The sequence below is a fragment of the Camelus dromedarius genome, chromosome 9 (genome assembly GCF_036321535.1).
Source record: "Camelus dromedarius isolate mCamDro1 chromosome 9, mCamDro1.pat, whole genome shotgun sequence".
NCBI classification, from domain to species: Eukaryota; Metazoa; Chordata; class Mammalia; order Artiodactyla; family Camelidae; genus Camelus; species Camelus dromedarius.
Window position 1 is genome coordinate 6112343 of NC_087444.1, and position 25834 is coordinate 6138176.

Genomic DNA, 25834 nt, shown 5'->3' on the forward strand with positions numbered 1-25834 from the left:
TTTCTGACCCTTATAAACTACTCTCCACTTCCTGGGGATTTTATGGTTGGTAACTAACGAGATCCCAGCAGCTCCAAGGAGGAACAATTCTTTATCCTTTTTTTTTCTTTCAGAAATATTAAAGATGAATTTTACGGAATGATTAAAAAGTCATCTGTTATCGGAAAGGAACAGAAAAGAACACATGACTTTCCTTCATCGTTTAGTTGGTTAGTTGTCCATATTTTCTATCTGATAAGCGGCAATAAATATAAACTATTTATTACAACAGAATTTTTCCTATATTATTTATACTTTCCCACTAGCAATGATGTTTTCTTTCTTCTTTTTGAATGTAAGGGTCCAAAAACTCTAGGCAAGGAGAACCACTGCTGAAAGGCCATGGGGAGAATGAGGTTGACTCACTGGGGAACCCTAGGAAAGGCCACTGTGGCTGTAACTTAACTGCAACAAGGTAAAGCAGAATTAGATGAGGTCTGAGAGACAGGCAGCTGCTGTATGATCAAGTGATCTGTACAAGAATTTTGGATCGTAGTTTAAGGGCTATGAAAAGCCACTGGGGTGTTTTAAGCAAAGGAGGGATATGATGTGACTTAAGTTGCAAGTGACCCCTTTGACTGGGGTACGGAGGTGGGCGTGTAGGACAGCGGAGAGTGGGAGCAGGGAGGCGCTTCTAGGAGACTGGGGCAGTATTCAGTGAGAAATGATGGCAGTTTGGTTGTGGGTGGTGCTAGCGGAGGTAAGTCCTTCCTTCACATTTTCCCTCACAAGCTTTTCACCTAATAGAAGGCTTGCGTGTTTAATCCTCCACTGGCAGCTGTGCCATGGAAGACACTGATTAAAACAATTCTCATGCCATGTTAAATAGAAACGAATGATCAAGTAAGTGATAACCACAAAATCTAGAAAGAAGATCTTAGCATGAGAAAAAATTTTATAAAATTTAAGAAATTTTTATAATGTGTTTTCACGTAATTAATGTCAATAATTCAAATTTGATGTAGGCTAGTAATGTGACAGAGTATCAAACTGCAAATTTTAGATGAGATCTTAAGGGGGATTGAAATAAATTACAAAAATCAATTTCCCCCTTGAAGAAGTATCTGAGCAGATGACAAAAATCTGCTTAAGGAACTCTTATACCCCTTGCCCCTAATAGAATGAAAAAAGTGAGAGATGCTGGAGATTATGAAATGATTTATGTGGAGCACGCTAATGGTGTGCTATGAGTCTCACTGACATAGCAAGTCCCGAGAGAACGGTGAAAAGAGAGCACTAGGAAGACTTGATACGTGCTCCTTGAAAGTTCTTTTTCCTTTTGAAGGGTGAGAGCCCAGTGTACAGCGTCTCACTGTGTCTGCACGTCAGAAGGGTAAAGCCTGAGCTGTCCGCTGCTGAAAGATGAACTGAAAGAGATGCGACTGTACCTTGACCAGCTTGCATTCTTAGGATCTGTCGGGCAAAGGAAATGTAACATTTTCCTGTGGATCAGTTTAGGGACCCACATAAAATAAGACAGTGTGAGGTCACCCAAGCTACTCAACAGGGACACCTAGAAAGGCACAGAGGTCTCAGCAGGGAAAAGGTAAAGAACCCAAGGGACTTACGGGGCTCATGGAGGGTGTAAGCAATCACCGGAGATTCAAAGGAACCACAGGGGAGCGTTCCCTAATGATGGGAGAAATTTTTGAAGAGCCCATGAAAGCAGGAGAAAAGAGCCTTAAAAAGTATGTCTTATCGCTAGCTATATAAAATTCTGTTTATCCAGGAAAGTAAAGTTGTTCACCATGAAGTAGCGACATCAACCATGCAATACTCACAATCCTGCTGAACGATGTATCACATTCCAAAACACAGCATCTGCCCATGAGACTAGCGAAATAGTACAACAGATACTTTCCAGCTCTTTCATTTGGACCTGCCTCCTAGAGGCTTACACTCAGGAAGGGAAAAAAAGAGAAACAAACACATAAAGAATCCATTCTATCTTCTGTCACCTGAGTAGAATTTTATAAAACCTCAGAGAACAGAGAGATGATAAACACTGGTCAACAGTCACAGAGGGTGTGGGTCCTCACTGGCCTTCTAATATTTGAAGAGAACAAGAAGTTTTCATAAGGAGGAACAGTAAAATTAAGGTATAGATGATGCAAACGGAAGCCTTGTAATTAGACTGCTTTAACCAGAAAAGAGAGACTGTGGGGGGGAAAGTGGAAGTTGTTCCTGGAACGGTGAATGGGAACTGCGCTGTGATTACGTGACTTCCATACTGAATTATGCGACACCTCTGCTTAAAGCCTCTTTTGGTCTCTGTGGTCTGTGCAGCCACATTTAAATTCCCAGGCAAAGAGGCCTTTCCCATGGTCTCCAACAGCCACTCACCGCCTTATGATACATTATGCTGGATCTTACTTAAGATTCAGCTGCTGAACCTTAAATATGCCTGGCACTCTCAGGACCGTGGATGTCCATGTGCTAGCCCTTCTGCCTAGGAGAAAGACACAGCTCAAATGTGAAGTCATTTTTCTTTTTAAAATCTGAGGAAAATATTGCTTTTGAAGTACCGTGTTTAGTCTAAGAATTTCTGTTGCCGTATGTCAACATTTAGTTAGTCACTCTGCGTCTTTTGGTGTATATTCTGAACTAGAGTTTAAATTTTCTACAGCAAAGACCGCTTATTCACATACTATCCAAATGGTCAGTGCCTAGCAAACGTTTGCTGAGTGAATGAGGTAAAAAAGAAAGCATTTAAATACGTAAGTAACAGCTTCCAGGATACATCCAGGCTAGTCCATGTACCTAAAAGCGATACTGTACTTACAACACTTTTAGATAAATTTTAACTTTAATAGAGGGTGAATTTGGCAGAAGTTAATGAAAAATTGTTCCAAACATATGGGATATTGTGGGAAATCATGCAAAGCAAATGAATAAGGAGAGCAGGATGAAAAGGGCAGTGGACTTAGCTGAAATGAAAGAAGCAGATGGGGAAGTCGGGGAAGTAAAGGTAACTGGTGTATGAAAAGAATGTTTGGCTGAATACTTCTCTACAAGACCAGTCACTTCCTTAAGCATCTTATGACCCCTTATTTCAGAAATAGTAGTGATTGAATATGAAGCCCATGGCAAGTCAGGTAAGAAAAAAGAGCATATACAGAACTGCAATTTAAACTGAATAAGACCTTGTAATAAAATAGCCAATGTAGGTATGTCTTTAATAAAAATTCGACAGTAAGGGAATAACTGAGTTTCACCTTTAAAGTTGTTTTTTTTTTTTAAATGAAGGATAAAGAGTATCCTTACTGAGTAATGACTAGAATCTTGTTAAAAATCAATAAAGAAAATACAAAGCCAAGGAGGGCACTATGGAATTCAAGCCACCTTGACTTCAAACAAGACCGTATCATCTCAGTATACCCAGAATATGGATATTTTTCAACTAGTTAAATTTGCAAAAAAATTACGTGAAACACGACAAAGGTAAAAATCAGTTTCCCAACACAAGGACTATACTTTAAGGAAATTTCCATTAGCTTTAATTATGAGAATTTTCCATTATCCTTGACATCAGTTGCTCAAAAGAAAAAAAAAAAGAACTAAATAACAGGCATTTTCCACTACAAGCTGGGTTCTTCTACCAGCTAACCCAGATCAAAATTGTACATGTCAATTTATATTATTAAAAAGCCTATTTGAGTCCTACCTTGTCCACTCTACCAAAATGATTAACTAATTAACAAGTGTGAAATCACAGCCTGAAACGGAAAAGAGGTGAAGACGTAATTACATTGGAAAATTGACCGGTCTGCTTCATAGTCAACTAGCCCAAATTGTGAAATAGAAGGTGAAAAAAAAAAAAAAAAAAAAAAGACTGGGGACAATTTAAGTAACTTTAATAATGTACCTGGTTAAAAATATGGCTTTGGTTACAATGAAAAGATTTATGCTTAAAATTAGAAGTATGTACATGAACCTCTGTTTGGAAACATTATCTATATCTTATATTGAACAGACTAAGTCGGGCACACATGGTAGGCTTGAAAATGATTAGTTTAGAAATTTGGGGAGAGGTAGGGCACATTTTTTATTAGATTCTAACTTGCAAGGCTTAGCTTCCACGTTGCAACTGTACACACAGATGGGCATGCCAGCACACACACCCATTCTCTTGCTGTTGAAGAGGTCAGAGTTGCTTCAGGGAAGGGCTTGCTAAATACTGTTACAGTGAACATTTGGAATGAAACCTCCCACAGGACTGCTACATGTGAACTGTAGCCTTTTAATAAACCTATTCTTTATAATTTGAGGATGAGTCCGTTTTATGAATTTCAATATGGTACATCTAAATAACAATTAAAACCCCTAACTAGGTGAAAATCAAACTATTACTGCACAGAAATCATTTATGGCTTTAGCATGTTGAAAGTCTCCCAAATGTACAGTTTACATTGAAGTTATTTCATTATAAGCCCTTGGTTCATGCATAGATACACATCAGGAGAACAATACTACACAGTGAAAATAAATTATTTATAAACTAAATTTAAAGCCAGAACTATAGCAGTGAAAATAATGCACTGGACTATTGTTGATTTATTGTTTCATAGACTCATGATAAGGTAATGTAGAAACTCAATAATAATATAGTATATCAGCTTTATATAAAGATCCAGATCTTTATTCTAGTAAGGCCTTCCAAAAGGAGTTATAAGAGTAAACTGTGATTTCCTGTACTGTAATCCAAAGAGAATTACCCAGGCTCTAAAATATTATTACATAACATATTTGTGAAATTTTTCCTAAAGACTTTAAATATTATTTTTAGCATTTATAGCTCCTGACAATGCTAGTCCTAATTCTCGTCTGGTTGATAGGTGCTAGCAATTTGTGCAAATGTAGGCAAATTCCTCTCAATTAAGATAATGCAGATTGAAAAAAGTCTCTTGAAATCCACATGGGAGAACAGACAACCGACATGGTGAAAAGTCTGCAAAACTTATTACAGGAAGGAAAATGGGACTATTTAGAAAGGGAAAAAAAAAAGGCTTGTGGATAGGACATGAGAGCTGTCTCCAAGTAACTGAAGAGCTGTCATGTGGAATTGCGGTTTAAATTAGAATCCTACAATTATTCATTCATCTAACAAGTGTGTACCGCGTCCTTCCTATCTGCCAGACGTGGTTCTTGGCACTGCGCACACAGTAGTGAGCAAGAAAGATAACATCTCTCTTCTTATGGAGCTTACGTCAAATGGCTAAAACTGAAAATAGACAAGTAAATAAATAAATGACTAAGAGCATGGTAATTTCACACGGTGATGAGCACAGTGAATTAAAAAACAAACAAAAAACCCCCAAAACAAGCAAATGTGGGACAGACAGAACGAGTTTTGATTGTTCAGCAAAGAATTCTCAGAGAATTTCTGATGTGAAAACTGAATGAGAAGCAAGAGCAGGTGTATAAAGGACTGAGGGCGGAGCCTTCCAGGCAGGGGAAACAGGAGTAAAACGGCCCTAAGAGATGGAGGAGGCTGCCATGTTGAAGGACTGGAAAGAGGGCCAGTGTGGCTGACCTCTGAACGCTGATGGAGTCACTTCATTTTAGACTAAGTACTGAGGTCCGGAGAGGACATGCTAGGGAACAGCAAGTTGCAGAGGGAAAGAGCCTGGATTTACCAGATAGACCTGGGTTCAAATCCTGCTGTGGGAGATGCAAGCCTTTGGACGAGAGGAGCCGTTTCCACAGCCCTGGGCTCAGTCTGGCCTTCTGACTTGCTCTAACCTACAGGGCACAGTAGAGATATTAGCGTGTAGTCTCTGGGCCTCAGCCTCACAGTTTCCCCTCTTGCCCTTTGAGAACACTGCCACCTTGTGAACAAGCCCAGTGAAGTGTCCTGAAGATGAAACCACACGCAGATCCAGGCTGGGACATGCCAGCTGAGGAGCCAAGCATGGGAATGAAGCCACCAGGGACCAGCCAGTCACCAAGCCGTCTGTTAACCGACTACAAATGCAAGAGTGAGAACAACTAACATCACGTGAGGCAAAAAGCAAGCCTCCCCAGCTGCGCCCTGACCAGATTACCAGACTCCAAGATCAAGAGCAGATTACTCATTGTTTTAAGCCACTAAACTGTGGGGTGGTTTGATATGCACAACAGACAAACGATACGGAAGTGTCTGCTAGTTAAATATGTAAGAACATGTGGCACTGGATTTCAGATGGAGAGACGCAGGCAGAGGCCTCTCTTGAAAACTCAAGAGTAGTCTGTTAGTAAAGTCTGGAAGAATGGTGAATAAACTGTTAGTGGAGGCTTGAAATACAGTGTGAAAATTGCTACCAGAGACTGGGGAAAGAGTGGCCCGTATTATGTAGTGACAGAACAATTGGCAAGACTGTCACTGGTGATTATTCAGAGGATGGAAAATGTACATAATGCATTTGTGGATCTGACTAAAGAAATCTCTAGACAGAGTGCTGAAATGTCAGCTGAGCGTTTCTACCCAAGCATAATAAGGTGCTGCAGGAGAGAAAGGAGCCACATAAGGATACATTTGATTTGCTAAGCAAACTGAGAGCATGGAAGGGACTTAGGGCTTGCTGGGTTGGAAGATAAAGCTATTCTTTATACTTCATCTCTCCTGGAAGGAAGAAAAAAAAAAAACGAAAACTTCAAAGTAAGAAATGACCTCAGGGTAAAGATCACAGCAAGAGTGCTGCTCTATGATATCTAGTTAGGACTTTACAAAAATTTAAAGCCGGTCCTAGTAGATTGTTTCAAGTAGACAGTGTCGATTCTAAGAATCCTTAGGACAATGTGTCAAAGTAGCAAGACTTACTCAAAATGGGAAGAGGTCTGTCTCAAAAAGAAGTATAGATGTGGCTTTAGGGCATGGAGTCAGCCCTTAATGGATTCAAAAAGCTTTTAAGAGAGTTTTATGATGACCTCATTATGAGCTAAGATTACAAGAGATCATTCAAAATAAAGAGAGGAATAGAGATTCCTAACTTTTGATTGGAGACTGGCTGGAAAGACTCCTTAGCTGCCAACATGGACCATCACTGGTTATTTCTAAGCAAAACCAAACTCAGAGGACAGAGTCAAGAGCACAGAAGCTGGGGCCAATGACAGATAGGACAGTGGATTAGGAGGCCACTCCTGGGGAGAACTGGATCCTAATGAAGGGGCATCCTCTGTCCCTGGAGTCAGGGGCCTTGACGACATGAACTTCAAAGCTGCAATGGACAAGTGACTGCTATGTCCCTTCCATTTCTCCTGAATCTGAATGAGAGTGTCTACGGGGGTTCTCTTGACCATATCATTTAATATTGGGTATACAGCAAATAGACAACTTGTTTTTCTATTTCACAGAATCCTGGCTAAAGAGAAGGTGAACCCAAGCAGCTTTCTGTGCATTGGGATCTGATGTGGCTCACTAGATCACAGACATTAAGCCCAATGTCGCGATTGGATGATATTCTGAGTGTCTTGGAATGGGGTGGATGCATTTTTCACGCAGAAGGTACGTGAATTATTGTGACCAGAGGGCAGTTTAGCACTGTTTACAAAGATGGCTGCAATAATTCTACCATGCTGTGTGCAAGCCCCTCTGTGATGTGACTTTGTTGTTCTTCCCATCAGTGAGCAGATGATATTCACTTCTTGAACATAGCATGCATATTGCACCTTGTAACGTGCTTTGTCCAAGAGAGCAATGGTGGAAGCACAGTGTATGACTTGAGTTTCTGTCTCAACAGACCTTGCAGCTTCCACTTTTGCCTCCTTGGGACACTGCTACCTTGGGAACAAGCCCAAGATGCCTTCCTTGATGATGAGATGTCAAGAGGCAACAGAGATTACAAAGCGATGGAGAGAAGGGCTCAGCCTTTTCAGCAGTCATAGCAAGTCCAACCATACACATGAGCGGGGCCACCTTGCCAGTCCCCAAGCTTCCTTCCAGCTGACTGCAAATGCATGAATGAGCCCAAAGGACCTCATGAGACGGAGAAGAACTTCCCATCCGAGCTCAGCCACGCTGCCAATGTGCACAACTGAGCGAACGAGTACTTGCTGTTCCAAGTCCTGGGCAACTTACCTCACTTTCTCAGTCTATTACAGTTGACCCTTGAACAGTGCAGGTTTGAACAGCAACACATCCACTTACATGTTGCTTTTTTCAGTAAATAAGTATTAGCACTACACAGACCCACGGCTGGTTCAATCTGCAGATGTGGAACCTCAAACATGGAACTTCTAAGCGAACTTTTGACTTTGCAGGGTGGGGCTCTTAATACCCATGTTTTCAAGGGTTGGCTGTATTTCATCAAAAAAATTACTATCTATAGTACACGAATATTGTGATGATTCAATAAATAACTTATGAAAAGTATTTGGCAATGTCTATACATCCTAATCACTCAATAAATGGTAGTTAATAGTGTGTATAATAATAATTGTAACAGCAATTTGCAACTTCAAGCAACGTATTCAAGACAGTAATATAGAAACAACTTTAGATGGAGACTAGAGGTGACCCAGACAAATTTCTTTTCCCTAGATGGCACTGCCTCTCCACACTCGTTAGCCTTTTTCTAGAGCATTTACTTACTTGGGGGGCGGTGGGGGGGAACACCATATTTTAAAATCAACAATTCATTTATGTTAATAAGTTAGACTAATTTATGTCATGACGTCTCTGACGGGAGAACTATAAAAAAACATGGATGGAACCTATGAGGAGGCCAATTCAGGGTCAACAGAACAAGGATATTTCTAAAACAGATCTCTCTATACCTGTAACAGGCTGCATTGTCCTGAAGATCTAATATATTCTTTGTCACTAAAAGCACTGAAGAACAGGATGCATTTCTTCTGTTGGATCTACTGACATATGAGCTTAGATAATTTGGCCAGAAAATTTTTATTTCCCTTCCTAACACTCTACACTACTTATTCTGTTTTCTCAAACATTCTCTGTATTTTAAAGGCTTACTCAACAATCTATGCATGTAGAAATTCCACTGACATTTTCATTTTTAGACATGTACACATGTACTGTAAAAGCGATCTAGGATATGAACATTTTAAATTGGCCTTTACTCCCTTGATTAGGATCAATACTTAGAAGAATCAATTTTTTGTGTGTTAACTGTCTGCTCGTATGGCTGGGGAGAAAAAAAAAAAAAAGAAACTCAATATGCTATTGCCAAGGAATCTATGTATTTATTTATTAATTTGTTTATCCAACAAATATTTATCAACCACTTTCCAAACTCCTCATATAGGCATTGCACTATGTGGTATCAAATTGCATTTTATGGGAACAGTTACCATCAATACTTTGATTCCAAAGAAATATTGAAGTCCCTTAAATATTCCTCAGTTTTTAGTTTTCAGTATTTTATGTTGAGAGAGACTCATTATCTGTGCACTATTTATTTACCTAATTATTTGATACTTATTAAAACAAAAGATATGCACTCAAGACATTTTCTTATTAAAAATCAATTACAAGTGTACTGTAATACCTCCATACAGCTTATAAATGAAGTGAACTGCTTAGGTTTGAATTTGATTTAAGATAGTAATAAACATTTCTGAGTTTAACTGTATAGTGATAAAGACACATTCAACCTGAAGTTACTATCATATATTTGCAGTATATAATATGCAGCTACCTAAGGGGAAAACATTGTGACATAATTAACAAAAACAAAATGTTTTTATCTATTGCCTATCAGTATAATGTAAACACAGGTCAGGAAGTTATTTCATGTGAAATCTAAACAATTTCTAATATTCCTAGTTAAACAGAGCACTAGTCTGGCTTGTCATGAGAAGCTTGTAGCTTTAATTAAGCTTGACAGACTGATTTCTCTCCAACCTTTTCTTATTTAAACTTGAACTCAATTTATATTTACACAAAAGTTTTATAATTATGTTTTAAATATCACTTTTTTAATGGTATTTATAATACTATCTTTATAAAACATACACAGAATCTTAGGAAAAGCAGTCTAGGTATTTTGGGACACTCTAGGAAAGTCTGATTTGGGAAGGAAAAATGCAGTTAATAAAAGCCATCTTTGATGTTATTTAACACAAAAGCAAACACAGATCTTTTTATATTTGACATTAAAAATCTGATCATTTGCCTCCCTAAAGAAAGCACGTACAGCTTTTATACAGACTGCACAGTAAAGAATAATAATATTTCTGTTTACTGAGATATCAACTGGCATTTCACTGTAAGTCAATGGTCTATCGTTGCTACAGCGTATTAGACCTCAATCTGGCATCTACAAATGTCAAGAGTATAAAAAAACAGATATAGGATGAAAATCAAAGGCATGTTCCAAAGTCCCAAAAAAATAAAAAAAGGGAAACAAAGTTCACCTAAACATATTTGCTGCAGAAATCAGTGCAATATTCAGCTGTCAATCTAGAAAAACAACGAGGGAGCCACACTGTCAGCAGGACAGGATAATAAAATTTCCAGCAGATGTTCAGGCAGGGCTCTAATTTTTACTGAACTCCCTTGATAAGCATTTAATTTCTTTATCATATGCAAGCTCGGCAAACTGTACTTCATCAAAACTGTATTGTGAAATATTAATATTTCGTATGATAACAAAACTCCATAGAATAACCTTTGTCATATTAAGAGGATCCAAATTTCAAATGTCAAGATTCTGAATTTTAATACATTTTAAGTAGATTCTTGAATTGGCAAAATAAATCATAAGGCTCATCTATATTGGTATGCTATAATGTCACTCAAATGTGTAGTGCATACAACAGTTTAACTGATGTCTTTAGTAAGAGGCTGTGGGGAAAATGTGTTTATAGCATTAACTTGTACACCGCAACGTTTCACCAGTAAGAAAGTGTGCAAACTCATAAGATAGTTGTATATTCGCAACAGACTTAATCACTAATTAGAGAAAATATATGGGAAAAAGTACTTCTCTATGAAGCAAACTGACTGCTTTGCAAAATCACGTACGGGAAATAATCATTTCTGGAAACAGAATTATATAAGCCCAAGGTGGCATCATTATTTATGATATTCCAATCTGCACAAATATATTTAAAATAGTCTTTGCATGAATATTTTGTTGTACCCACCACCAAAGTACGTAAAATGAAGCTTCCTAAAAAACCCCGTCATTATGTTTTGTGTGCCAAATTTAATTTGCATTTGTTCATAACTCTTCTTTTGAACCAGCAACACAGACTTCTGAATTGATAGATTAAATTCAAATTGGAGGTTTAGAAGGAAGTTAGCTCCCACATTTATTTCTGCTGGTGATCCTAATAAAGGCAACTGCTCTTAGGTGACTGAAAGAGACAACATCACAAATCAATGCATGTCACCAACAGAGTAAAGACAGATGTCTCTGATTAATCAGAATTCAATTTCTGCAAGCAAAGAAAACAGCAAATTTAAAGCAAACACTTTTTTTTTCCTACAGTTCTTCACTTAGACCTGATTAGCCACCTATTTCTGTTTACATATAAAATGTTTTAAATAGCGTAACTAAAGCAGTCATTAAATGGTATCAGAGACTCAGTTCTTCCCAATGAATTAAACATTTGATTATAGCTTCCAAGTAATTCTTTAAGGAAGAACTGAAACAAAGACAAATGTAATATCAATAATCTATTAGGTTGTAAACAACTGATTAATGATATTCTAAAGCTAAATCCAGTATGTTGTTTATTTTTACACTTTGTTTAACCAAAGTATTTCTAAGTATTCAGTCAATTTATTTGGGGGGAAAAAACCTCTCTTTAGCCATTTAAACATAACAATATTTAAGAAGTTTTTTTCATGCACGAGTTTTCTAACTTTTGAGGATTTTCCAGATATTCTTGATCACCCGTACACACAGCATCTTGTAAAGCTGTCAGAATCAGACAGCCATAATGTTTTAGCCTTGATAATGTTAGCTATTGATCCTAGTAAGAGGCGAAAGAAGAGAATGTGCTTAATGGGGCGTATTTGTTCTCTATTATTTTCTTTGCCTAAGGATAAGGCTGATTTAAATAATGATACTCTTCTCAGTCACTGGATTCACACATTCTTATACATTAATTATTACTTAACTACCAGTTAGTACTAAATGCATCGATAGGTGTAACATTTAAAATTTTATCAATAAAGGGTCTAAGAATGTTAAATTCTGCTGCTTTTTTCTAATCCAAAACCATATAAAGATGCAACCTCCCATGGCATAAACTGTCCTACTTCGAAAACATGCTATTTATACACTTTCTGTGCTTTAAAGAATTGATCTCAACTTTAATATGTAGTTTAGCATCTACCAAGTATGTCCACTTGCAGTGAGTACAAAGTCATCACGTCAAATTAAACTCAGGTTATGTATTTTGGGAAACGTTTCTGTATTTAAAATTTTTAGAAGAATCTTATTACCAGCGCCAATATGTTACACTGAGTGATTCTTTTTGGATCCCAGGATTACATGAAAATCAAATTCACTGTATCTCTAACTCTGAGTTGAGGTATATCTTCTCATTCACACACACCCAGAAATCATACAACAATTAATAATGCCCACATAAGAAATTTGTGTTTGTGATTATTAAATGAAATAGACACTTCCATAACATTTGTATTTTTGATGCTTCTTAGATAGAACACAGTGAGAAATCTATGTCCTCCTCCCATCCATGGGACAGAAAGAATGGGAGGAAATTAAAGAGTAATCCAATAATAGGTCTCATTCAGTAGTTTAATAAGTATTATTTCTTGGTCAGAAAAATCCATTATAATATTTATACCCCAATTAAAACACATGGTTGATATTTAAACATGACTTCAAAAATAATTTCTTACCTTATCAAGAGAGAAAGTTTTGGTCAGGGCAAAACCCCATCCAGCTTCAAAAGCTCTTCGAATCATTGATGAACTGGTAGTCGGAGTTGCACTGGCAAGACCAAAAGGATTCGCAAACTTCAATCCAGCCATTTGCACGCTGATGTCCACCAGGTCAATAGGAGTATAAAAGAGGGGAAGTTCAGGCTTGGCAGAAACTGAAGCCCCATATGTTGACTGCAAAAAACAACAACAACAGCAACAAATGGTCAATAATACTTCTTGTATCGTATCTGACTTTTCATATAATCTTCTACAAAAATCACTTCAACACAGCATCCAAATTAATATAGATTAGACTGGTCTGTTTGGAATGATGAAAATTGGCCAAAAAGTCAGTTAGCAGGGAACCACATTCATATAATGTCATTTTTTTAAATTTAAAAGGCACTATGAAGAGTACCAACAGAAATTATATCAATTAAATGAACAAAAAAACACACTTAAGACACACTGAGATTCAAACACAACAGGGAATAATTTCAGAATTTATCTCCCTGGTCCCATTAACTCAGCCTTTGTTTCCTACTTCGTTTGTGGAGATGTCTTTAGTGTTCAGAGGTTCGGGCAGCAGCAAGTCAGAGGGTCTAAATTCCATTTCCAGTAACCTCACTACTACTTACGCGATTTTAGGAAAGCCATCTGACACCTCCTTGCCTTTTCTCCTCTGCTATGTTTTCAGTGCAGTAGCATGATTGCTGGTTGCCTAATTTCCTACCTCCTAGGGACCCTGGAAAGTTCAGGAGATCGTAAGCCACGGGGAGACATCTAATTTGGAAAGTGGGTCATGTGCTCATGTGCGTGGAGGACTTCCTTTTGTCAGAAACCAAACGGGTACCAAGCAATTAATGTTGAAATCTTCAACTGGTTCTTAAAACTGTAAAATTGCCTTTGCTAAATGAACATAATAATGTTACCTTGCATTATGGAAAAGATTCAAACAAAACACTTTACAAAGTGCATGGCGCACTGAAGCATAGTAGGTGCTTGCTATACATTGCCTCTCTGACTGCAGAGATTATGAAAGATCACATCAGGCCTTCTGTGTAAAATGTCTCTGTCTCTGTCTCTCGCCTTCTCTGCCTCCCTCCCTCCCTCTCTCTCTGTTTATCTCTGAAAGACAAATAACACTGGCAAATATAAAAAGGATGAATTTTCTCAGCCAAAGTAGTTACTGAATGGATAGGTCTAGTTAATTCTAAAGTGAGAACTCCTTTCTCTTGTGAATCATCACTCAAAAGTTGTTTGAGCAGAACTTTAATTTTGCAGGAGTGTGTCTTGTGTAGATAAAGATTGCCATGCCTTGCATAGAAATTATTTCTGGACCTCCACCATTTATAATGCAAAGTAAAGTTCACTTAATATGTAAAAAGGCATCAAACTTGTCAACTGAAAGACTAATGTGTCCCTGGTGCCTGCAAAGAGGTGCCTGATGGCATACAGACTTCAGCTATGACAGGCATCCTCCGCCAGGAGAGGCCTGGGTCTCCAGGCACACTTCTGAGTATTATTCAGTCCTATTGGCATAATTCCTCCTGTTCTCACATGGATACAATACGACTAAAAGGATTAGCAACAGCAACAGCAAAAGCTATGATGTATAATAGAGGGAAGTAGGGGATAGTTCGAGGCTTGTTTGTTTGAGGTGTACAAGTCTGCAGGTCTGTATGAGCATGTGCAGGGATGGGGGAGGAAACAAACACCTTGGATGAGATTTTCTGAGCTCTGAGTAGTCACAATTTAAATTAAACCAAGGAAATTCAGGTTAGACTGAGGAAGAATTTCCTGACACCACAGTTTGGTTTACGCCGGGAAAATTCTGGAAGCACCTTCCACATTTGAGGGATTTTAGGAAGTTCAGACAGCCTTCCATCTGATGATGGCAGCAGAAGTATTTACGGCACCATGGTCGTTATTAGGTGGCGTGGATGGCGCTGGAAGTTTTCTTCTTTTCATGGTGTCGTACTGAAATCTCTTCAATCTTACAGATGAATTTCAGTTTGTCAATAATTGTACGTCTGTATACAGCATTAGGCAACCGCCCAAGGAGGCAGATATGTATGTGTAGTTAAACTTGCATTTCTTAATTTGTGTGGTTTTAAATAAATAAAGCATTGCTTGGAAATTCTAAAGAAGGCTGCTATCTTAATATTTAGAAAGGGAATGATATAGACAAACTTTGCAAGACTTTCCTTAAGCTTCAAAACAAAATCAAAAAGCAAACAAGCCAAAGCAAACAACAAAAACAAGTTAAAAAAAGCAACATACATGCAAAACTCTTTCAAATGAGAAGTATACCGTCCTATAAAATGCACACTTTCTCTTACTGAGAAAAATACTACCAATGTGTATGCATACGTGATGTAACCTAAGATCTTTAGTCGGACTAGGCAGTCCTTTTTTCATACTGTACACACAGGGCCGTTTTTTATTTTGTCTTTGTGACTTCTTACCACAGTGTGGTGCTACAGCAACCCAGTCTGTTCAACCTCACGATATCCTCAAGCCTTAATGAATGCTTCATTTTCTGAAGTTAAAAAGTCTATTCCCAGCTGCAGCCTTGCTTCTGGAATTTAAGCATCTCAAATTTCAGCTCTCACCACGAGGCTAACTCCTCCCAAATCCAGATTGCAACCTCCAAACTCTTATTTCCAAGAGACGTCAAGACCTTAGGATGTGGATGTCTTGTCATTAATTCAAACTCAACTCCTTCAAAATGTACCTCAACATAGTCCCTTCCAAAGAATAGGTTTTCCAGATTTTCATTTTTTTTAAATAAACAAGAATAAGCAAGACTGTTTTTCCAGTCATCCAACAGTATTAATAAATAGTGCTAGTAAATAACTAACAATAGTGTTTGTAAGTAAGACGCAACCTAGATTTTGAACAATGAAGATTCGTTTCCCAATGATACTATTGTGCAAAGAATGTTGTACTGGCATCGGAAATGATACAGAAATAATATATTGTCATGAAGGAGTATTTATCTTGTAATAAAGTGAAAAAAAAAAAAACAGTGATAAAACAGACAAGGTATCTGGAGCTTACATACAGAAAAATGTAAATAAAGCTACCAACCAAATGAACACAAAATTAAAACCACGGCTCATTCATCTCATGGCTGCTTGTCTCTGAGCATTATTTTATGTATTTTCACTGGCCTGAAATACAGTCTAAGTCTTTCTTCACCCATCAAACTCCTAATCATCCTTCCAAACTCAACTCATTCAAGCCAAGTGCATGTTTCCTGGGGCATCTCCTTAACACACTCCATATCCTCGTCTAATGTAGCTGACTCTTTTCTTTGATACTTTGTAATTTAAAGCATGGCTCTACCTCAGGAGTCATCACTCTGGGCCGTGCACGTTGATTTTCTCTTCAAGCAGAACGTAAGCTTCTGAGGGCAGTGACCATAATCTATTCAAATTAGTACCTCCATTAAAATTTGAAATATTTGTTATATATGTTTGTATTATAGTATAATCATATCATATCATATCATATCATATCATATCATATCCAAAATACTTACTCTTAAAGGCAACTCTGCCCTTTATAGAGACAAAGATAAATAAAATCACTTTTCCACAAGACAACCCTCAAATATGTTTTAAATAACTTTTTTCCCTAAGAATTTATATGTCTTAATTATTTTTAATACACGATGCTTTTCAACATGCTCATTTCCCTTTGTTGGGTATCTCATTTACCTTTTATGCTCTGAAATGGAGGAAACTGCTAACACAGTTGAGAGAGTTAAATACAAGAACTTGAATTTTAAAATTTCCGTCTTTTCTCCCTTTTCTAATGCAAGCATCATCTTATAACATGGGCATCACCACAATCTCTCTGGTTGTTCAGAATGCACTTAATGGAAACATCAAAACAAGATCTCAGAATAAAGAGGCTGAAGGAGTAAAGAACTGAGATCAGGATGGAGGACAAGGGTAGAGACAGAGATTAAGGGAAAACTGAATGTCCAGTATACTTTGAGTGCAAAGGTAAAAAGTAACGTTTCTTTCCTAGAAGCCATTGTCAGGCATATGAAATGCTGAAAATGAGCAAGATGTCTAAAGATGGCTTTCTTAAAAGTTGGCTTTTTCCCCTTCAGAATTTTTCAGAGGAGACAGTAAAGATTTTAGTTACTTACAATTCAATCTAAAAAAAAAATAGTAACTCCATGACATGCATAGACCATGAGAAGTCCTAAATTTATATGGATTACATTTAAATTTTCTCTTTTCATTTCCATCTACAAAACCCTCCGAGGAGCTTCACCTGCAAGAACACAGCATCATCTCTGCAGCATTCTATAGTCCCAGCTGTGATCTGGGCTCTTACCCTTCCCCACACTTTCTAGTCACATCTCTCCCCCTTTCTAATCTCATCCACTACCATACCCTCACAACATCTTATGTTTCAGTGTATTAGACAACTTATAATTTCTCAAACAATATCATTCATGCATCTATGTGTTTTGACTTTTTATTTTTCCCTAAAATGTTCTTTCTTGCCTGGTTTTTCTGCTTTGAAATGTCCAACTAATCTTTCAAGAGTCACTCTTGTCATGTCCACCAGGAAACTTCCCCAGCAATCCACAAGCGAAGCTGTTCCCTTATCATACCCTGCATTTGTTTGCTGACACGTGCATGGCTCCCATCTAATTTACTTTCAGCACCTAGCATAAGTTTTGACCAAAAGATGCTTAAAATTTTGTTGAACGCATCAGATTAGTGACCATGAGTACTTAACCTCTTTTTACATCAGTTCCCATAAAATGATCATCAGTTGAAATGAAATAATCATTAACTGTATTCCAGATATTTTAAAAAGTCGTTATTCTATTATTCTAATGTAGAGGAACATTCAACTGTTACCTCTGGAAGACTGTTGAATTTAGCAAAGGCTCTCAAGCTATCTAGTGGGAATGGTAAATAACTGTTCTGAGCAATCAAGTCAGTATGTAAATACAAACACTCTATCATTGTCACATAAAGTGACATAAAAATTCACTGACCTCATAAGTTTGCCTGGATTCAGGTTAAAAAAGAGCATTTTTCTGCCCCGCATGATTTTTAGCTTCCAGATTCAAATGGATTCCTTTCGTTAAAAGTAACAGAAAATAGCTTCAGAAGGTTACGAGGGGACTGAAGTATCTCATGTAACCCGGCAGGGACGCCGCAAGGCCTCTGGGAAGGGCTGGGAAGCCTCAGGGACGGACACATGAGCTGTGTCCACTTCTCTCCCCTTCTCTGTGCTTCTGTCTCTGAAAATCGGCTTCCTCTGCTTCTTCGGCCAGAATGGTTGATATTTTATAGGTCTAGCCGAGTCGTTTTTAACTCTACATTTTAAAACCATTTGGAGAGTTGTGTTTTTTTGTTTTGTGTTGTTTTGTTTTTTTTTTTAAATTCTGATGTCTTGGCAAGAGAGACTCAACACTAATTCGAAAATCTCTTCAAGAGATTGCACTATGCACCCAGGCCTAAAAATCATGTCTTTAGCTATAAGAATGCTCCTGCTAATTCTTATTCTCAAGTGAGGCATTCAAGTTTAGCCACTGTCATCTTAAATGTCTACCTTATTCAAGTAAACTGGGCAAAGACTCTAAAAATTGCTCATTTGGAGACCTTTATCTGCTTGTAAGGTGTCAATTCTGACAACCAAAGACACATGGTCCAAATCTCAAAGATCACTGTAAAAATAGGTCACTTAATTTAGTCTCAAAATGAACAAGATACTTGTCTATTTGCAAATAATACTTGTGCCAGGCCCAGTGATGGGTTTTGCACATATTCTCTCTTTTTGATCATAATTCTTCAAGTCAGGCATTATTCTCCTATTGAACATGAGGGAAGGGAGGCTCAAAGAAAGTAAACAGCTTGTCTGGAGATCAGCAGCTAATAAATGACAGAGCAAGATCTGAATTCAGAGCTTTCACGCCCTACACTGTATCCAGTCGCCCTGTTTACTTACATAAACATTATTTTTCTAAAGTATTAATGTCTTCAAAGTAGGAAACTGACCTAAAAATTATTCGTGGTGGTATGATTGAACACACACACACACAACACATGTAAACACACACTAAAAAAAAATCTACTATCAAAAATTAAAAGTATATGCCGTTCAAATATTAGTAAGATACTCAATCATAATGTCTTTCATTTGAGAATAGAAATAAAAACAATCTTAAACCATGATGATCTATTGCTTTATTATTACATTATTATTATTTATCATTGGTATTCTTTTTTTATACCTGGCTGGGTCATGGAACTATAGACAGAGAAGCTTGCATATAAAATGATTATGTTGTTGAGGAAAAGCAAATCATATCATAATTATGAATCCCAACTGTATTTTCCCCTAATTCGCTTTATTAGAACGAATTTTTTTTAAAAAGCCCTGTTAAAAGCAAGACTATTGACAGTGGTATATTTGATTGAAGAAGAGAACATAATGACCACTGTGTTGCATCCAGTTTAAAATCATTAAACAGCTTTCACTTCCTCGTTTTATTTATATTTCATTGTATAACTACAGTGTCCCTATCTTGGGCTACAGATGCTCTGGAAGCATCCATTCTGAGATTATTTTAAGGCAAAGAATAAATAACACTGTGTAGCTACTTATAGCTAGATTAATTCATAGGTTGGATTAATGTATTAATTAACTCCAGCTCAGTTACTTTGCCCTTTGAAGAAATATCTATTGAAGGAAAAACCTTGCAAAGCAGAAATTAATTTGGATTAACTGCTCCTGTGATGGAAAGGCCTAGGTACAGTGATTGTAATTATAACATAAAATCAGATTTCATTTCTCCAGTTTGACAAACCATTATTTGTAATAAATTTTTTAGAAAAAGATATGAGGCGTAGAAAAGTTTCTAAAAAATAATGATCCCATTTTATTCACTTCTTTAAAGGACTATATTCACATTGCTTTTAATAAGACATTTGTAACCTAAGCATAGATTAAGCCTACAAAATCAAATGATATTAACTCAAATTCGTGTGGTCTTTCCTCCATCTAAACTCTCCCTCTGCCCCCAAGTACCAGCTCTCAAGCAATTTAAGGTAGTATCATGCAAACATTCCTCTTCTCTTCAACAAAGAAAATCTCTTCCTTCCCCAGTTTTCCCCATTTGCTTTATGACACCACCATTCATCCAGCTTAAGCCAAAAATCTGTGAATCATCCTTGATATCTCTTCTCTCTCATTCCCCATTTCTCTTCTACTTGCAAATCTAATGACAGTCTCTCCAAAGTATATGAAGCCATGCTCTACTATCCAATCTCACAGCCACAATTACATCTTACTGGGACTATTTCTTACTGATTTCCCCATTTCCCTTGCCTCCTACTGGGATCCACTCTTTACTTTGCACCAGCACAGCCTTTTAAAGACACAGATTTGATTGTTTAAGACTTTTCATTGGTTTTCTCAATGCACTTTGTTAATACTCTTTATTATAGCCCACAAGAGCTTTCATGATCTGGCCCTGTGCCCTCATCCACACTTACCCTATGCCACGCTCTCTGTGACCACACGTGTCAGTTACACGTGACGCCACCAAACTCTACCTTCCTCTCGGCGTCAGCTCTTACTATTCTACCTGGCATTCTGTTTGCTTAATTCTTCTGTTTTCACGTAAAACTTTACTCCTACTGCCAAGTTTCAGCTTTTTTAGCAACTGCTATGAACTGAATTGTGTTCCCCCAAGATTCATGTGTTGAGGCCCTAACCCCCAAAGTGATGGCATTTGGAGAATGGACTTCAGGGGGTTACTAGTTTTAGATGAGGCCATGGAGGTGAGGCCCTCATGACGAGATTAGCGCCCTTACAGGAAGAAACACCAAAGAGCTAGCTCACTTGGGCTCCCCCGTGCCCCCATCTCTCTCTCCACCAAGTGAGCACACAGTGAGAAGGCGGCCGTCTCTACAAGCCAGGAGAGCTCTCACCAGAACCCAATCATGCTGCCACCCTGATCTCAGACTCGCAGCCTCCAGAACTGTGAGAAAACAAATTTCTGGTGTTTAAGGCACCCAATTTCTGGTGTTTTGTTATGGCAGCCAGAGCAGACTAAGACAGCAACCTAACGCGGAACCACCAATGAGCCAAGTGAACTCGTAAAATGTGCTTCCTGAATCTCTTGTATCCCATGACCTAAAATGTTCCCTCAGCATTTTCAAATTTTCAACAATGTTTATAAAGTGCCTACTATATGGTAGGCATTGTGACAGGTGCTAGGAACACAGTAGGAAACAAAGTGCATTTTCTGGTTTCATAGATCTTACATTACAGAGCGATGAGGGGTGAGGGATGCAGACAATTAAAAGCATAGAGAGAGAGAGAGAGAGAGAGAGAGAGAGAGAGTGAGATACTGTGATTAATAATAAAAGTTATGTATTTGGTTTTGTCCTGTTTCTGGCACATTGCTCCTAAAACCCTTGGAATTCCCTCAATGACAAGAGCAATGAAAATGCCTTGCTATGTCCATGAGGTGACTTTTGAAAAGCACTGAAGGATGGGGGCTGGTTGCCAGGAGAACCAACCATGTGGTGGATTAGAACTTTCAGTCCTACCCTCTTGACTCCCTGACCTTAGTGGAGGGGAGACAGGCTGGTGGCTAAATCAATTACCAATGGCCAACGATTTAATCAATTATAGCTATGTAATGAGGCCACCATAAAAGTCCAAAAGGATAGGATTTGGAGAACGTCCAAGTTAGGAACACTTGGAGATCTGGGTGAGAGCCGAGGCCAGGGAAGGCATGGAGACTCCCTGCCATTTCCCCATATCTCGCCCTATGCCTTTCTCCCATCTGGCCCAACCTGAGTGATATTTTTTTTCCCCCTGTTGCTTCATTCAGCTTTAATGGAGAGAATTTCAACATCTTGAGATGATGGGGAGGAAGGGTATTCCAACAGAAAGAGAGGTGAGTCTTTTCAGAAAGGGAATGGTAGTTCACCCAGGAGGTGCTTTGCATGACCTGATTTGTTATGCGCAAAAGGAGAATGAAAGGAGGACGGCAGTAAATAAAGTGAGAGTTTTGAATCCAGAGTCATACAGAGGGCCTTAATCTACAGGCAACCTGGGAGCCAGCGACCACTTTGTCACAGCTGTGCTTGAAGATCACTAAACCCAGGGCAGTTACGTGTAAGGCAGGCAGGCAGGCAGGAGGGTGATGTAGAGGACGGGCATCAGTGAGAAAGGCATCGCATTCCCACCGTCCGGGGGATAATGATGGTAAGAACTCTGCCCAAGTGAAGGCAGTGAGGACGGAGAGTGGATGGATGCTAGAATTGACGCAGGGCGGAATCGACAGAACTTGGCAACTGAAGGGAGCAAGGGAAAGAAAGCGCGTGCATCAAACACAGACAACAATGTTTCCAAGCTGGAAGCTGAGGAGAACATTAACAAAAGAGGGTACACAGTCTGGAGTGCAAACGTGGGAGGGAGGAGGCCCAGTTATATTTAGGAATAGTCACTGTTTATACACCTACAGAACATTCCAGAAAAAAATGGCCTAGACCCTGTTGGAAGCTGGGTACTGATGACTTAAGCCAGAGAGGAGCGGGGCAGTATCCAAGCAAACACACGTAGGGGACGGACTAGGGGAGTCTTACCGCGGAAGCGGGCCCAGGCGGGCGTGCAGGGGGCCAGAGGGCAGGGGGCCGGAGGGCCGGGGGCAAGAGGGCGGGGGGCAGGAGGGCAGGAGGGCAGGAGCGCGGGGGGCAGGAGGGCAGGAGGGCCGGGGGCCGGAGGGCAGGGGGGCAGGAGCGCGGGGGGCAGGAGGGCAGGAGGGCCGGGGGCCGGAGGGCAGGAGGGCCGGGGGCCGGAGGGCAGGGGGGCAGGAGGGCAGGAAGGCGGGGGGCAGCGCCCCTGGGGTCACCCACCCGTGCCCACTCTTCACCGCCCGCTCTGCCGCCAGCTCTCCACACCCTCCGCGCGCCGGCGGCCGGAAGCGCGGCCACACGCTGTCCCAGAACTGCCGCCCCTCCGGCGCCGCCCAGTCAGGGGGCCTCGTTCCAGCCCTGCGTCCCCTCCCGCGCCGTCCCCGCGCGGAGCCAATGCGCACGGAGGGTCGCCCCGCCCTCGCCGGCCTCCGCCCCGCCCTCCGCCAGCTCCCCGCCGGCCACCAGCGCTGGAAGAACCGGGAGAAACGCACGCAGCCAGCCCGGGATACCGCTCTGAGTGATATCCTTTCACATAAACCAGGGATCTAGTAAGTAAAATGTTCCTCTGAGCTCTGGGAGCTGCTCTAGCAAAGTAACTGGACTCCAGGAGGGTTCACGGGAACCTCTGGCCAGGCTGCCAGATGTGCAGATAACAACCTGGATTTGCGGTTGGCACCCTGAGTTGGAGTGGGCGTTGGAACCTCCGGCTGGTCGGAAACACAGGTGATAACCCGCACGTGGTGGTGGGCATCTGAAGTGGGAGAAGGGAGGGACGTAGCAGTCTTGCGGGGCTGACCCCTTGCCTGTGCGATATGACACTACGTCCAGGTACACAGTATAAGAACAGAGTTAAAGTGTAGAGTACCCATCTGGTGCCCCGAGCATTGCTTGGTGTTGTACAGAACCACCACCCTTCCCTGCCACACACACATGTTGGAACTGGGTTCAGGGACTCAAAATACTATGTTTTGAAGTGGTTTGTCCTCAGAAACAGAATGCAGACTATGAGGGTTAGGGAATAGTATGGCTAAGGCCAAAGACGTTTTCCACTTGGTACCCACAGAGGCTTCTTTAATAAGGTAACATCTGAGCCAGAAGGAGGTGAGCAAAGAGTCACGCATGTATCAACAGAGTTTTGGTACCCCCTCTTATGACTCTGAAATGAATGGTCCAATATATCAATTAAGCTATAGCAGTAACATTGGTTTCTTCCACCTTCTACTAATTGTAATATTACCCATTAAGAGAACTGCACGAAGACTATGACACAGAACCTCTTTTTCATACAACCCTAAGGGTCGACTAAAAGGATAAAATAGTCATTTAACTTTAAGAAATGGCTTCTAAGTTAGCCAAGGATTCTCCCCACCCCAAATACTAAATAACATGTTGATAAATTTTCAAAAGTGTCAATCAAGGAGGTAACAGTTGCCATATTCACAGGCCCAGGGGCAAAGGTGGTGACACTGCTGACAAGATGTCAATGACTCGAGGAAGAAAAGCCTGGTGACCAGCACAGGGTGGTGCCTGACAGCAAATCCATGTGGCACAAAGGACTCAGTATGATCAAGGTAAGAGTGATGAAGGTAAATAAAAGAAGCTGACATTTAAGAAAGGTGACAGCAGCAATGTTAAATATTAAGACTTGAAATAAAAAGCTCACAATTGTAAGTCAGCAACCTACCAGGCAAGGCCTGCTTTTTTGCTAACCTATTAACCCCTGTATTTCCGGGAAGAGAAGGGAAGTTTCAGAAATGGCTAAGGCAGGGGTGAGACGCAGGGAGAAAACCAGGACAGTCCCTTGGAGGTCACTTCGCAGCCCTCGACAGGCCAGTTAGGCTGCTTTAGAACTCATTTGTCTCATCTTGAAGGCAACTGTTGTGAAAGATGGTTGTGGGACTCAAACGACAAAAACCGTAACGCGCTGGTATGCTCATTTCCCCACTGCCGTTCCCGTACTGGTTGTGCCCCGCCACCTGTCTCAGCAGTTGAAAGTAGTATTTATCACCAATGAGCCAAGTCAATTTGTAAAATCTACTTCCTAAACCTCATGTGCACTGTAAGCTAAAACATTTCCTCAGCGCATTCAGTTTTCAACCGTAGTTATCAACTGCCTTCCCTATGGTAGGCATTTGTTGGCTGGCCACCTACTATGAGGTCGGAACTGTTCTAGGCATGGAAGATACCACACAGAACAAAACCGACAGAAAAATCACCGCGCTCCTCTGGGACGTTGGCTGGCATGGAGTCATTGTGCAATACATGCAAAGTGATCCAAAAATGAAATAAGATAATTCTGAGGGCTAGCTGTATAAATTACAGAAGTCCACGAGCACTGCTCTCATCCCCACTCTGGTGCTGAGTTCTCTGACCACTGGCAGGAACTTACCCGCGTGTTCTGCCTTCCACGTGCTCAGCTAAAGCTCAACCAAAGAGAACACGGTGAGGAAGAAGCCGGATGGTTACTGAAAAGAGCAGCAGGGCTGAGAATGGAAAAACTTGGGTGCAAGCGCCGGCATGGCCGGTCCATGGTTTCAACGTACCAAGAATGGCATTACCTTTCTCCTGTTCCTTCGGGTGGATGTTACTGCTGTCTTTATCGCTTTGAAGATCTTTAACTTGTGCATTTTAAAGCCCTTTCAGATAGTTCTATTATTCTGTTCTCCTAAGTGAACTCCCATTACTTGAATTTACTCTTTTAAAGTCTGTTCCTCAGATTCCTGCCTTATATGTTAAGGGGTTGAATCAAACGATCTCCAAGTCCTTCTTGCCAGCTTCAATACAGGCTTTCTAATTTGTAAAATGGGAAAAATGGCTTCTCCAAAGGTAATTTAAGTATAACATGAATGTTAAGCCCCTAGAAAGACAACCAGCGTAGAGCGGGTATTCAGCAAACTGGATTCTTTATTTTCAACACACATTATTTGGGTTTCAGAACCATAAAATTATAACTTTGTCCTTTTTATGGATGAAAGTAGTGAGGTTCAAAATAACGCATCTGAAATTCTAAAAGGTTTTAAGTCTCGGAACTGGGACTTCCACCTCCGTGACTACACCATGCTGCCTCGCCGCCGTTAGTGAGGTAACCGGAAGGCGGCATGCCGTTCCCAGAGGTCTGAAGGCAGCGCTAATGGGGAATTAAGTCAGGACCTGAACCCAGGCCTCTTGACTTTCAGGCTTCCATTAAATCACCCCTATCAGGATGTATTTCAATCTGATCCTGTACTATTTATACAAGCCTTCACTAATTCATTGA

The 25834-nt window shown here is 40.0% G+C and overlaps 1 protein-coding gene across 3 annotated transcripts in view; it reads right to left on the reverse strand.

Annotated features, from left to right (window-relative positions):
- DPYD (dihydropyrimidine dehydrogenase) overlaps nt 1-25834 on the reverse strand; it is a 720636-nt gene that overhangs the window by 337774 nt on the left and 357028 nt on the right. For all 3 annotated transcript variants that reach the window (XM_031457506.2, XM_064488745.1, XM_064488746.1), the window contains exon 13: nt 12860-13075. In XM_031457506.2, coding sequence (XP_031313366.2) covers nt 12860-13075 — 216 coding nt within the window. The remainder of the gene's footprint in view (nt 1-12859; nt 13076-25834) is intronic.